The 14,969-nt window shown below is 44.0% G+C and overlaps 1 protein-coding gene across 1 annotated transcript; it reads left to right on the top strand.

Moving 5' to 3' along the window:
- The first annotated feature begins 1,865 nt into the window (after positions 1–1,865).
- GPR75 (G protein-coupled receptor 75) lies at positions 1,866–6,777 on the top strand. Its single transcript, XM_048518728.1, has 2 exons — positions 1,866–3,273; positions 4,279–6,777. Exon 2 carries the CDS (start codon positions 4,374–4,376, stop codon positions 6,015–6,017), a length of 1,644 nt encoding a protein of 547 aa, XP_048374685.1. The 5' UTR covers positions 1,866–3,273; positions 4,279–4,373; the 3' UTR covers positions 6,018–6,777.
- The last annotated feature ends 8,192 nt before the right edge of the window (positions 6,778–14,969 follow it).

Raw genomic sequence — 14,969 nt, forward strand, 5'->3', positions numbered from 1 at the left:
GCCCAGTGGTCCTCTGTGTTATTTCCCTTCCTTCTGGTGGGCTTGTCTGTGGCAGTGGGTAAGTGGTTATGTCCTAAGCTCAAGATGGCCAGCTAGAGGCATGATATTGCTTCTTCATCCTCCTCTGATGCAATGGCGTATCTTGGGGGTCCTGGGGGGGCATTTGACCCAGGCGCAATTCACTTGGGTCTTGTGGGGGATGCAGTTTAGCCACCTGCCGCTCCCTTTCACCCTGCAGGCCAGGAAGTGTTGAGTGGGCATGCGGTGTGCCTCCCCTTTGCAATGGAGTATCTGCCTCCTCCATGGTCAGTGGTGGCCGAGACTCCCCAGCTGACCCTCAGAATGTTGTTAAGGGTCAGAATTACAGCCTAAAATAGAGGAGCAGTTAGCTGGGAGGGAAAGAGTGGTGGCAGGAGGAACAATCTCTCTGCAAGTGGCATTTGCCCACCATCGCCACTTGCACAGGCTGTTCCTCCTGCCACCACTCTTTCTGCTCTGCTCCCTCCCCGCAGCTGCACAACTGCTCCTCTGGGGCAGCTGGCAATGGTGCAGAGGCAAGTATACGGTCCAATGCATTCACACAAACTCTTCTACATTTACATGCTCCAAACAACAACATGTAAGAAACACAGCTGCTCGGAGGGTTCGGCTACCTCCCATTAAGAAGCACTGAGTACACCTGCCCTCTTTAATGGTAGGCAGACCAACACTCTTGAAAAGCTTTGATTCTTTTATATCTATTCTGTGAAGCTTCACAAATATCTCCTTTACAGAGAGAGAGATGCACGGGATTGCAAGAAAACACTTTATCCATTTTTGACATTACAATGGCCATCAGGAGAGCTGAAAGAAGAGGAAATTCCACCAAACATAAGGGAAATGGTGGCAGTGGCAGCAGCCTGAAGCCTCCTGAAGCTTGAAGAAAATGGTGGTCGCTACTTTATAGAGTTTTAAGGTGTGCGTGTTTAAGGGAACTGAACAAGGTAGGCACTAGGACCACAGCAGAGCATTCAGCTAAGAAGTTGTTCAAGGAAGAAGCAGATTGATCTACAATCAAGTTAACTTCATTCTGAACAGGGTATAGTATTGCGAGGCCTGTGAACCTGCAGGAAGTCCTGTCCAATGTCCATTGTTGATCTATTCTATACATTTGTCAAATCCCTTTTAAAAACTGTCTAAGACAGGACTGTCACTCACTACATCCTGAGTAGTGTTTTATAAGTTAATTGCATTATCCCATAAGTTAATTTAGTGAAGAAGTGCTTCCTTTTGTCTGTCCTGAGTCTAGTTCCCATCAACTTGTTGGCCTTCCTAATCTCCATTATTTTGGGAGCCAAAGTATCTTAATCCTGATATAATCTCTGTCATATACAGCATTTAGTATTTGGATAGACCCAGTTGGGGGTCCAGATTTCCTCTGTGATGCACAATGCCTTTTATTAGCTGTAGCCAATACATTAGCTATGGTTCTTCCTTGAAAAGTACAATCTGGCCAATGATCCATGCTTTTGATTACAACCAGTTTAGATTACTGTAATGCACTTTATGAGTAGCTGCCTTTGAAAAAAGTCTGGAAACTTTCATTTGTCCAAATTGCAACAGCCAGGTTATTGTCATGGATGAGATACAGGGACTAGTACTGAAAGAACTACGCTGGTTTCCTATTTGTTTCCAGGCACAATTCAAAGTGCCTGCTCTTTAATTCAATTTAATTTGTTTTTGGGCACAATTCAATTTAAAGCCCTAAATGGCTCAGGGTCCTGGTACTTGGAGGACTGCCTCTTCCCATATTGTTGTGCTCACCAGTTACAATCTACCTCACAAACCCTGGTTGTCCGTGTTGCCGACTTCAGAGGAAAGGTGGATGCAGATCAAAGACAGAGATTTTTCAATAATGGCACCTTGCTTATGGATTGTCGGTCCCCTTGAAGTCTGCTTGATGCCTTTCTGTTAGTTGTCAGCTCAAACTGTAGTGTTGATTAAAGGGTTTACTTAAGAGGTTGATTGTTTAATACTGGAAACTTATTTTAAGCTGCCAGTAGTCTGTTTTTATGCTGGGCAGTTTTTTTTGTTAATGCTGAGTTTTAATTAATACCTTTTAATATTTTGCTTTTTATTGTTTTTACTTTATAAGCTGCCGGAAGCAGGTTCCTGAGAAATGGCTTAATTTTAAAAACAACAGATAAATAAGTGAGTGGATAAGGGATGAATGGAAGGAAAATCAGCACATACCAACATTCTTTCTACAAGCACAACTGGAACAAAATAGAAAGGGTTTTAAAAAAAAAAGTGACAAGTACCAGAAAACAGGTACTGTCCAAGGTACCTGGGAACAGATGGAATATTCAGTTATCTCATTCCTGCCTCCCTGAGATACTCCAAATCTCACCGTCAATGTTACTCTCTCGATAACTGGCAGAATACCTTTGAGAATAAAGATCAATTTAGCCATCGTGACTAGGAGCCGTTGGAAAGTCTCTCTCCCCGCTAAGCCACCCTCCCAATCGCTCTTTTAAGACTAGTAGGGACCCCCTCACCACCCGTGAGGAGGCGGCGGTGGAGCATGGCCTCGTTTCTGGTTTCCCCAGTGTAAATGGCTGGGGAGGGCAGGGTAGGCCGGGTTTCTGCGCCAGGCAAGACAAAGCAGGCTCACGTCGCGCCGGGTTGGTTTTGCTGCTAGCCAACAGTCGTGTGAATACACAACTGCTGTGTGGTACGTGCGTACCTGCCTGCAGCAATTGGTATCCCGGCGGTTTAGTTACGCACGCGCGCAATTCAGCGCCCGGGAACTGCGTGTTTACCGCTCGGCTTCCACGCTGCGGGTCGGCTCATGGCCCTGGGGAGCGCGGGGGTTGGTGATGAGGCGAGTGGGCCCAGCCCGCTGCGCTCCGTGGGGCAGCGTGGGGAGGAGGGCTTGTGCCTGCGCGCCTTGCAAAGCAGCGAGACCGCCTGGCAGGCGAGCAGGGCTGCTGCGCACAGTGGCGGCGCCGGCTCGTGCGTGAGGGCGCGCGCGCGGCGCGGGGGTCTGCAGCGCCAGGGATCTCCCGCCCTTTCGTCTCCAGGTGGGAGGCCGCCGCCGCCGCCGCCGCCGCAGTAAGCCGGCCCGAGCAGCTCCCGCACGTCGGCGATGACTTCTGCCTCGGCCGGGGCCCGCCGCTGGAGCGCTCCGCAGCCCGGACAGGGGATGCTGCTTGCCCACCACCGCGAGCCACGAGCGGCGTTCGCTGCCTCCGCCGGCCGGCCAAACGCCACTGCCGCGACGGCCGCCGCTTGGTAAGGAAGGAAAGGGAACAGCGGAATGACCAGGAAGGCCTCCTTCAGCCCTGGCCGCGCTGCTTGCGCGCTGGGCGCAGTTTCTGGTCGGCTGACAAAGGCTCTTCTGGTGCTGGGCCGGCGCGCACCTGCGCCCTGTGCTGCTGGGGCCAGATTAACATCTCCGGCCCAAACCGCCCATTTTGGGGTCCTAGGCCTGAACCTCCTTTTTCTTCCTTAATGGGACCGGGTAGATTAAGAGATGCTGGAAGAGAGGGAGAAATAGCGAGCTTCCCATGTGATGGCTGGGTACTGATTTTTATTTTGGGCGGGGGAGTGGAGATGTGTGCCCCCTGCCCGCATCCAATAGAGTCAGGACACTGGGTGGTGCAACTAGCTGGCTAGGTTATGCATTGGGGATCTCTATTCCCGTTTCCCTCTTGTTTTCAGCCATGCTCATTCATTTGGCTGTATGGTCACAAAACGTTCTTTAACTCCTTCCAGGATAATGGGTAGTAACCAGTAGCCACTGTAGATGAGGTAGTAGCTGGAGATGCTGAAAGTAGTTGGTGCAGTGCAGGCAGTTGTAAAGGCTAAATACATGGCCACTTAGTTTTTAACCACATATTGTTTAGATAAAGGAGATAGCATGTGACTGCTAAAAATGCATCCAAGACATGGTATTTTGGTCTTGGTATTTTGTTTCAGTAAACCCAATTTCTCTGGTGATTGTTTGACAGTAGAATTTCAGAGTGAACTTGTTTTCAGTGAGCTTTTCAATCTTTTCATCAGGCATGCTTTCCTTTTGTAGTTGGGGTTTTCAAGGCAAGAGATGGTTCAGAGATGGCTTAGGATTGCCTCCTTCCCTATCATGGTATTCCTTGGAGCTCTCCCATCCGATTAGCCATAGCTGACCCTTCTTAGCTTCTGAGATCAGGCTAGCTAGCCCTTCATAGTATGACCAAGTTTTCAGGAAGATTGTGTTGTCTGTTGACTTTATTTTAGGACTTGTCTTTGTACAAACAGGCTCCACCCACCATGGATATCTTTTGCTGCAAACTTCTGATGTGAGGTGCTCAGTTCCAACCTCCTGCTGAGATAGCCAAGTATTTTCCTTGAGGATGAACCTGACAGGTCGGGCTGAGGCGAAATGGACAGACCAGCCCAATTCCTCATCCCAGTTGCCACCACGCTCCTGGAGCAGCAATGACACCTTTTCTTTCCAGGGAGATCTCCAGGAGATTATTCACACGGCCACCCTGGTCACTTGTACCTTCTTCCTGGCTGTCATCTTCTGCTTGGGTTCCTATGGCAATCTCATTGTCTTCTTGTCCTTCTTTGATCCGGCCTTCCGGAAGTTCAGGACCAACTTTGATTTCATGATCCTCAGTTTGTCCTTCTGTGACCTCTTCATCTGTGGAGTGACTGCCCCCATGTTCACTTTTGCCCTCTTCTTGGACTCTGCAGCTGGCATCCCTGATGCGTTCTGTTTCACCTTCCACCTCACCAGCTCCGGTTTCATCATCATGTCTCTCAAGACAGTGGCTGTTATCGCCCTTCACCGACTGCGCATGGTCTTAGGGAAGCAGCCCAACCGGACGGCATCTTTCCCTTGCACTCTCCTGCTCACCTTGCTGTTATGGGCCACCAGCTTCACTCTTGCCACGCTGGCGACCATGAGGACCCATAAATCCCGCCTGTGCCTTCCCATCTCCAGCCTAGTCAGTGGAGAGGGAAAGATCATCTCTTACTTGTATGTGACTGACTTTATTTGCTGTGTGACAGTAGTTTCTGTCTCCTACATCATGATTGCCCAGGCCTTGAGGAAAAATGCTCAAGTTAGGAAATGCCCTCCCGTCATCACAGTGGATGCCTCTAGGCCTCAGCCTTTCATGGGACCACTGGTAACAGGGTGTGCTGACGGGGTACAGTGTACTATGCCAGCTCTGTATAGAAACCAAAACTACAATAAGCTGCAGCATATCCAAACTCATGGGTACATGAAGAACCTCACCCATCTATCTGCGCCGGCAGCCAGCCGATTCCAGCTGGTGTCTACAGTTAACTTGTCTACAGCCAAGGACTCCAAAGCCATAGTGACTTGTGTGGTGATTGTCCTTTCAGTCTTAATTTGCTGTCTGCCTTTAGGCATTTCATTGGTGCAGGATGTCTTGTCCAGGAACAGTGGCTTTATTCTTTACCAGTTTGAGCTGTGTGGATTTACCCTCATTTTTTTCAAATCTGGATTAAACCCTTTTATATATTCGCGGAACAGTGCCGGGTTGAGGAGGAGGGTGCTTTGGTGCCTCCAGTTCTTAGCCCTAATATTTTTTTGCTGCAAGCGGAAAACTAGGCTCCGAGCTGTTGGCAAAGGGAGCCTGGAAGCAAACAGAAACAAGTCATCCCATCATGAGACCAACTCGGCCTACATGCTGTCTCCAAAGCCCCAGAAAAAGTTTGTGGATCAGGCGTGTGGCCCTAGTCATTCCAAGGAAAGCATGCTGAGTCCTAAAACTTCTGGGGGCCGCAAGCATTATGGAGGCCAGAGTAACTCCACTCCCATGAACACCCGCATTGAACCGTATTATAGCATCTACAACAGCTGCCCTTCTCAGGAAGCGAGCACTCCCAATAGTCTGCAGCCAGCCAATTCTCCGTTTGGCTTTGCCAAATCTTATGTCGCCATGCACTACCACACAACTAATGATGTGGTGCGAGATTTTGACAGCACTTCTGCTAAGCAGATTCCAATCCCTTCTGTGTAGCTGATGGCTAGGTGTTGCCCCAGTGGCACAAGTTATGTCCAAAATATGGTATCGTGCCACTCTGTCACACACTGCAGTACATCCCCATCATCTTTGGGATGGTTTTGTTTCTCATCTACTTGGAGTGGTTTTGTCTGTATTCCTCTGAACAGGCAGCAGCAAAACAAGGGAGGCAGGCTGGAACACAAGTCTAACAACATCTACCATAGCCAGGCTTCCAAGTGTTCCTCTTCCTGCCCGGCATGTAACTTGTGGTACCTTTGCCACACATTGGCCCCTTGTTTTCTACCACTTCTTTGGGTGTCTGTTTCCGCTTTTTAATGGTTTCTTATTACTAACCTACAAGTTTATTATATCACCAAAGTATTATTTTTGAACTCCAGGATACAATATTAAATCTGCTTTTTTGTCATAATTGGCTGCCAACTACAAAACACCAGTTTATCCATGAGTACTCAATGGTTTTAAAACTGAACTAGGTATTAGCTCATTGTTTCTATAGTATTTTCTTGAAAGTGCACAGTTTTTGCATTAAGAAAGAAGGCTGCCTTTTAAAGGTTGCTACTCTGAATTGTGTATATTATCAGTCCAATGCATAACTTTTTTTAATGAGCTGTAGATCGGTTTCAGATTGTGTTTATATTAAAGCATATGTGATAGCAAAGAAACAAACCAGAAGTGCTGCTAAGACCACAGTTTGTTTAAAAGGTTGTTTTGCTATGTATTGAAAGAATTTCAAATGACAGTAAGGAAAAATAGGGGGAAAAAACTAGTCAAGGGCCCTTTCTGCACAGCGGAAAGGGCGCCTCTCCACCGGCAGAAATTATGCCGGTGGAGGGGAGGGGGCCGTTCACATGGGAGCGTGTGAGCGGCCCCCACAGAGGCCACCACAGCAGAGGCGGCTCCACACAGAAGAGGCGGCTCTTCTGCGTCCCCCCCACCTCACCTCGTCCTCCAGCATCGGTCTGGAGGGCTGCAGGAACCCGCCCATGCTGCCCTACGACCTCCTGGGGTTGGAGGGCAGCGTGGGTGGGTCTCAGCAGCTCTCCAGACTGACGCTGGAGGTCGAGGTGAAGGGGGGTAGGGACGGGAAAGTGCCGCCTTCCAAAAACCTCAGGAAGGGAGGTGGAAAGCGGCGCCTTCACGCCGCTCGGGGCTGCACAGGACGGCGCTGCTGCGTTGCAGCAGCACTGCCTATACAAACAGCTCCCCAGGGACTGGTGTTTTTCCATCCCTGGGCCGCTGTTTTTGGCCCCGTGCAGAAAGGGCCAAGGAAATTATGACTTTACTTCCATTGAAATCTGGAAGTCATGTCATCACACCCACAACACCACCCTCTACCATGTCCTTTCCCTCAAGCCCCCCTGCTACACATACTCCACCCCTAAATTCTCTAGAAATTTCCCAACTCGAACTTACCTAAGGCCACTTAGTGAATTTTGTTTCAGAATTAAGATTTGAATCAGTGACTTCCTGGTTTACAGTCCCATCCACGAGCCAGGCGCCTGGCTACAGTGTTGCAACTGTGCCCCCCCCCCCCAGCTTCCTGATGGCGTAGGGAGGTTGAAAAACCTCCCCTCTGCCTAGAAGCCCCAATAGGCCCACCAGCGTACCACTGGCAAAGACCAGGAGGAAACTAACTAATATCAGCTCCACTCCCGCTGGTGGCAGCGGGGTGCTGGCACAACATTCAGTGCTGTGTTCCAGCACTGGGGGAGGCAGTGGTGGCCACACTCTGCTAGGTAAGTGTCCCAGGGAGAATGAATCTGACAGCACCTCACTCCCTGAAGAGGGTCCCCCCTCCCACTTGGATGGGGCTCTTAGCCTTAGTGTTTTTAGCACCTAAGACTTAGGGTCTATGTTATACCTGCTGTTAAGTTCAGTGATTCCAAATATGGTAATTTAGTTGCATTCAAGGTTGTAGTGGGTCTACAAATACATGCTGCTGTGGAGAGACCATTGTATGTCATTGTGAAGTGCCAAAAATTTAAATATTTCATTAATTTAATGTATATCAATGGAGTTATTTAATTCATTTTAATAAATTTAAAAATAAGTGACTTCCGACATCCAGTTTCTTGTTATTGAAGGTGATATTCCATTTATCTCTTTACATGATTTTGATTTTGTCTTCAAATGAATACTTGGGTAGAAAGCTACTTATATAATATTCCTTATATTTTTGTAAATCAAACCGTCTTTTTGTTAAGTGAACACCAATAATTTAGGGAAGAGTCTTAGGATATCCTTGGAAAGGCCTGGCCCTCTTGATCTGCACAGAAGAAGAGGAAGAAGAGTTAGATTTATATCCCCCCTTTCTCTCCTGTAGGATACTAAAAAGGGCTTACAAACTCCTTACCCTCCCCCTCACAACAAACATCCTGTGAGGTAGGTGGGGCTGAGAGAGCTCAGAAGAACTGTGACTAGCCCAAGGTCACCCAGCTGGCGTGTGTTGGAATGTACAGGCTAATCTGAATTCCCCAGAGGAGCAGCAGTGGCGTAGTGGTTAAGAGCAGGTGGACTCTAATCTGTAGGACCGGGTTTGATTCCTCCACAGTTCAGGTGGCAGAGTGGGGAATCCTCCATGTTAGAGTACACCTGCTCTTAACCACTACGCCACTGCTGCTCCTCTGAGGGTGCACTGGGATGCATCTAGTTATTCAGATTATTAGAACTTTCAGTATGGGTTGGTTCTTTATCTTCTGATAGACAGGAAATGTTGCAAATGTTATCGTGAAGTGCTTAGACTATTTGGAAATATCACCATATATTTACTGTGTGTGTGTGTGTGGTGAAAGTGATGGTAGGGCAGAGAGAGCAATTATAGTGCTTTCTGTACCCCACCATCTTTATAGTGGCCTTGACTGCCCACATTGGTTTGATGCAGGCTTAGTTCTTACAGAGAGGGCAAACCTGGGCGGATTGTATTACTTTTTGTAATTGAGAACTGTCATGATTAAGTATTCCTCCATTCCCCCAAGATCCCTCCATTTAGAAAGGTAGCCTATCAAGGAGAATGATTGTCACCTAGCTTTTCCACAGACATGTTATTTTTCTGAACAGGATGTTTTTCTTTTTTGCATGAACCCCCCCCCCTCCCCCCAGCAGTCTGAATTGGTACAGAAATTTTTCATTAATTTAGTCCACAGTGGCATTTTATCATAGACTTGACTATGATTCTTGTCAACTTCCTCTTGTTTATTTCCCTTCCATTACCCATGGGATAAAACAGCACATTGTATACACAAAAGTCTATCCGCAGTGAGCTAGCTAAGAAACACTTATCCAGTAATATCTATCAGAACTCCAATGACCAATTAGAATTATTGTTGTGAGTTTTCTGGACCGTGTGGCTGAGGTCTGATAGTTTTTGCTCCTAACTTTTGCCTGCATCTGTGGCTGGTATCTTCAGTGGTAAGTTACGGCAAGATGTGTTTCCATGGCATCCATGTGGAGTGATTGTGCAGTACAGGTATATGTTTTGTCCACCTCACAGTCACAAAAGCGCTCAACAATGCATCAATCAGAAGCTCTATTGGCCCTGCCTGGCCCCACCTATTTTCTAAAAAATACCTGGCATTCTCCGGGAAAGGAATTGGCGTGTTTCTTGTTTTGTGTGTGTGAATTTCACCAGAATTTCACTTGGAGCTTTATTCTTACATATAAATCTTGAATTAATTCAATCTCTGGGGGTTCTTTGATATCTTTTAAGTAGACGTATTAATTTACAAAATTCTCATTCTAAATCTGATTTTCCAAATTGTTCAGAAATTTCTCTAAACCGCAGATTACTACTTCTTCCCTGGTCTTCTAAAACTTATGCTTTTTGCAATCTCTTTTCTTGGTCTACAAAATGAAGGTCAGACTTTTGTTGTTTCTCTTTTGTTTTGCCAATTTCTTGACTATTTTCTTGACTATTTTTCTTAATTTCTGCAAATTATATTACAATTTGTGATTTTACACTTTTCAGTTCTTTTGTGTTCTGATAGTTTAATCTGAGATCTCTTTTTAATGTCTTGAGCTTTTCTTATATCTTGGATTTTGTTTTTTAAATTCTTCATTGGTGCTCTTAACCTGCTTTAATATTTCATTAAGAGTATCTGCTGAATATTCTTCTTCTGGTGGTACTTTCTTGCCAACTTTTCTGGCCTGAGCTATTATTATATATCTGTTTGCTATAATATTGTACAATTTTGGCATGTGTCAACACATCTACACATCAATTTTTCACTGTTAACTCATTTAGATTCTATGCATTTAGTTACGTTATTTTCCCAGCAGGAAATCTTTCTTATCAAATGAAACAAATCTTAATAATCATACAATATTTAATAGTGAGATATAACTAGATAGAATAGGAATTGATTAAAATTATTTAAAAATATAAATCACAAGGGGAGAAAATAGCACATCGGGAATCAGAGAATATGGGAATAAACATTCGATAAATATGGGAAAGGATTAAAGATATAACCAAAATTTATTAATTTTTATTAATATTTGTTAGGACACAACAGCCACAGAATTTAAATTATTAAAAATTAATATATGTTAATTTGGTGCTCAATGGACTTCTTATTTAGGAGAAAGAGGAAAAAAAGAAAAGAGAAAGAACACAGTCCTTTTATAATCCAGATATTGCAAAAAAAAAATCAAGACCAAATATTAAAAGTCTGTATAACAATAAAGAAAAAAAACTAGAGGAGGAAGTGTGGGTAATACATCTTGATTTCCTGATAAGAATGGGCTGAGCCCTTCGGGGGAGGGCGGTTTATAAATATAATAAATAATAATAATTAAAAAAAAACCAAATATGAAAGAATAAAATCCAGGGATCTAAAAACAAGGGTCCAATAATTCAAAACTTTAAAAAATCTACCAGGAGGAAAAAAGCCAGGAAAATAACACAACCAAAATGACCAAAAATCCAAATACAGTCTAATTGTGTTGCAGTAACTTGATCCTAAGACGTTGTGGTATTCCAACAGCTGCAATGCAGTTTTTAATCTTGTCCACTGGATGGTAGGGCAGTAGGCATACTCTTGAAGGGGATGGGGCTCCATATGTTATGAAGCAGAATTTGATGATGCTTCATTGAGGAGTCTGTGTGAGAAGACCGGCTTCTGGAGTCCTTTTAGAAGACACCTGGTATTGTAACTTTGGAGTAATTTTTTCTGTTTCTTTGCTTACTCAAACGCTTCAACAGTATTATTATTTATTCCCTGGTCTGGTAAAAAAATGTCAGGTAAAAAAACAAATCTCAGCAAGCAGCACATTATAAAGTTCATATCCCTCTTTCATAAAATTACAGTTTGGTTTCTGTCTCTGTTTTGCAGGTGCAGCTCAAAATCATTGGCTCTTGGCTAGTTTTCAGCACAGCAGTCCACTGGTGCCAGAAGAGCTTTTGTTTTTTTCCCTCTGGGCTTCATTTTAAGTAGGTTTTCCTTTTCAGTAGCATTCTAAACTTGCAGGATTTCTGTGGAATATTATTGGGCAGGAGATCTTCTAACACAAGCATAATGAGACTTGATTTTCATTAAGCACCCAATGTTCAGCAAAATACAGCTCACTCCGGCACCAGCAGCTGTTGACAATACTAGGTGACAGCACAAAAAGAACCTTGTGGCTGTTCTCAATGCAGTAGAAAATGTTCCCGAGAACAGGCTTGAAGTCTCTCATGGGCTCCAGTTTTTTCAACAGGGTTGCTTCAGTCCGTGATGTATCATATTTACTGTATGAAATGAAGGCATTGTATGATCAGTTTTCCTGTCTGTTCTTATATTGTTTCCTCTTAGCCATACATCAATCCCAACCCATCTTCATATACCAGAGTCTGGAAAAGTGCCAGCAAAGTGTCATGATCGTGGATGTAACCAAGGCTGATTCCGCATGGGCCAAAAACAGCGGTGTGAAAACAGTGTGAAAACAGTATAAACCCTTTTACACCGTTTTAAACCCTTTTACACCATTTTCACACCGTTGTTACACTGCTGTTTTTGGTCCATGCGGAATCAGCCCGACACAGGCTATAATTCTATTTTGAAGGCCAAGAGAACAGTTCAGCAGTATTTTGTTAGTGTGTTCAACTAAAAAATCCTGCTTACCAGGTGGGTACCGTATTCCATTGTTGAACAGCCCTTACCATCAGGATGTTTTTCTTAATGTTTTGGTGGAATATCTTGTGGTTTGAATCCATTAGTCTGTGTCCTAGTCTCTGGAGCATCAGAAAAACAAGCTTGCTCCCTTTTCAACATAACATCCTTTCAAATATTTAAACAGGGCTATCATGGCACCCTTCAATATTCTGTTCTCCAGACTAAACATACCCAGCTCCCTAAGCTGCTCCTCATAGGTCATAGAATACAAACCTTTTATTATTTTGGTCGCCCTCCTCTGAACCTTTTCCAGCCTGCCAATGTCCTTCTTGAATTATAGTGCCCGGAACCTGGACACAGTATTCCAGATGAAGTCTGACCAATGCAGAATAGAGTGGTACTGTTACTTCCCTCGATCTAGACACTATTCTCCTATTGATGCAGCCCAGAATTGCATTGGCTTTCTTAGCTGCCACATCACACTGCAGACTCATGTTCAGCTTGTGGTCTACTAAGACTCCCAGATCCCTTTCACATGTGCTGTTGTCCAGCCAGGTGTCACCCACTCTATATCTGTCAATTTCATTTTTTCTGCCTAAGTGTAGTACCTTGCATTTTTCCCTGTTGAAATTCATTATATTAGTTTTGGCCCAGTTCTCTAGTCTGTCAAGGTCATTTTGAATCATGATGATAGACACAGGGCAAGGCCCTGTCCTCAGAGCAAAGGCTCTGTCCGGTTATAAAAATAACCATCCCAAAAGCTTCTTCAGTGTTCAGAGATTTATTGTTTCAATTCTGCGCAGAAGAGGGAACTCTCCCCTGTTAGCAACAGGGAGGAGGTTCAAAGGGGTTGTTGCTTGTGTAACATAATTTATACTCTCTTACAAACATCCCTCCTTGTCTTCTTGCTCATTGGTTTGAGTCAAGTAAACGTACAGACCTGGTCATGTTATCCCACCTCTTACCACACCTTTCCAACCCATATTTTTAATGTAACTTGAGTCTAAAACACCTCATGTATAAGGTTTCTATAACAACCAAGTTTTCTGCTAATTCTTATCTGTTTTGTGAACATCTCGCTAACTCCTTATCTCTGTTGAAGAGGCCCTATTTCTTTCAACTCAGAGCCTGTGTCAGGCTGCTCCATGAGTTTCATTTCTCGGTGCCCTTTAAATCACCCTTCTGCATTCCTTACTTTCAGCAACTCAATAATTCTAGGCCTCATCAGTTTTGTTAGCTAAGATGATTTTATATAACGTGCTCCACCCTTTGTGCAGGCTAACTATATGTGTGTATATATATATGGCTTAAAACACTGTGAACTATATATGTGTACATATCAATGACTGTTCTCTGGGTTATTAACTACCCCTCCTTTATCTGGGTTTATTCACCATTCCTCCCCTTTCCCTTTGTTTTCATTCTAAATCTCCCTTCCCAAGTTTCCACTGTGTGTTTGAAAGAATTCCCTCTCACCTTTACATTAGTGGACTAACATTAGGGCAAAATAACACAAGCCAGGCTGATGGTGAACTCTTTTTCCATTTTTTCTAGCAATTGTGAGTGAAAATCTAAGGCAAAGATACATTGTGTCTATAGTCACACCTAATGCAAAACAGAAAAAATCCTGTCAAAAATGGAGGAGGGAATAAAATGGCTGATGGGAGGGTTGTTTTCAGCAGTAGTGTGTGAAATAAATGCAATTGAAGAGACTACAGAGGGAACATGGGAGGGGCAAATGGAGGTGTGACAAATGATTTCACAGCTACAAAAATTGAAGAGGGGCGAAATGGGCAGAGAGTGGGTGAACAAAATGGAGGAACAATCCCCATCATGATGGTGGTGGGGCAGAAGACAGGAAGGAGGGGAGAACATAATCCAAGGCAGGTATCATGAACTCTTTCCGGATCACACATTGGGAAATTTCAAGCTTACATTCACCTGCAGTCTTGCAGCATTGGGACGGTTGCGTAAATGACAATCTAGCATGGATAATGTCCGAACGTTGTTGCATAAATGAAAATCTTCCCTGGAAGAAAGATAAGCTTAGTGTGGCAAGAAGCCTTGTTGTAAATTTTCATAGTGGAGCAATGTAAGAAAGACTTAGATGAATTCTTCAAAGTTAATAGGAGTGAAGGAATGTCGATTACCATGATCTGGCAAACAAGTAAAACTAACGTGAGAGGTAAACTAATAGCAATAGTGGAATAACTGAAAGAAAAAATGGAGCAAATAAATGATATACATGAAAATATAAGTATTTTGGAAGAACATGTGGGGAAATTAAAAACCTGTAGGGAAATTAAGTGCTTAAAATTCATTTAGACCTATTGGAAACTGAAAAAGCGCAAAAAACCCCCACAACCCTGAGATTTTTAAAACAAAGAATTTTGAACATATAAATGAACCAGGAAAGTTAATTTCATTGCTTAAGGAAAGAAATTGAAAAAAAAAGACGAAGTGGGATTAAGAGAGGGGGTAAAGTTAACCTTAGTGGAGAAAAATACAAAACTGGTTTATCCAGTTTTTTACAGACTTAGATAAAAAAGAACCTCAGAAGAATTGGATATAAAAGACTATTTTGATAACATACCTGTGAAAAAATTCACAATGGATCATAGAGAAATCCTGAATCAAAATATTACAATTCATGAATTATCCCAAGCCATAAGAGCTGAAAAAAGGCAAAGCTTCCAGGTCCAGATGGCATATCAGCAGAATATTGTAAGGACTTAGAAGATAAGCTAACTTTGCTTTTACAAGAAGTGAGAACTACTACCAACCTAAAGAACTACCACCAATCTAACAGGAAGCATATATCACACTGATCCATAAAGAAGGTAATGATCCAGAATCA

Source organism: Sphaerodactylus townsendi, linkage group LG01, assembly GCF_021028975.2.
Source record: "Sphaerodactylus townsendi isolate TG3544 linkage group LG01, MPM_Stown_v2.3, whole genome shotgun sequence".
Classification (NCBI taxonomy): Eukaryota; Metazoa; Chordata; class Lepidosauria; order Squamata; family Sphaerodactylidae; genus Sphaerodactylus; species Sphaerodactylus townsendi.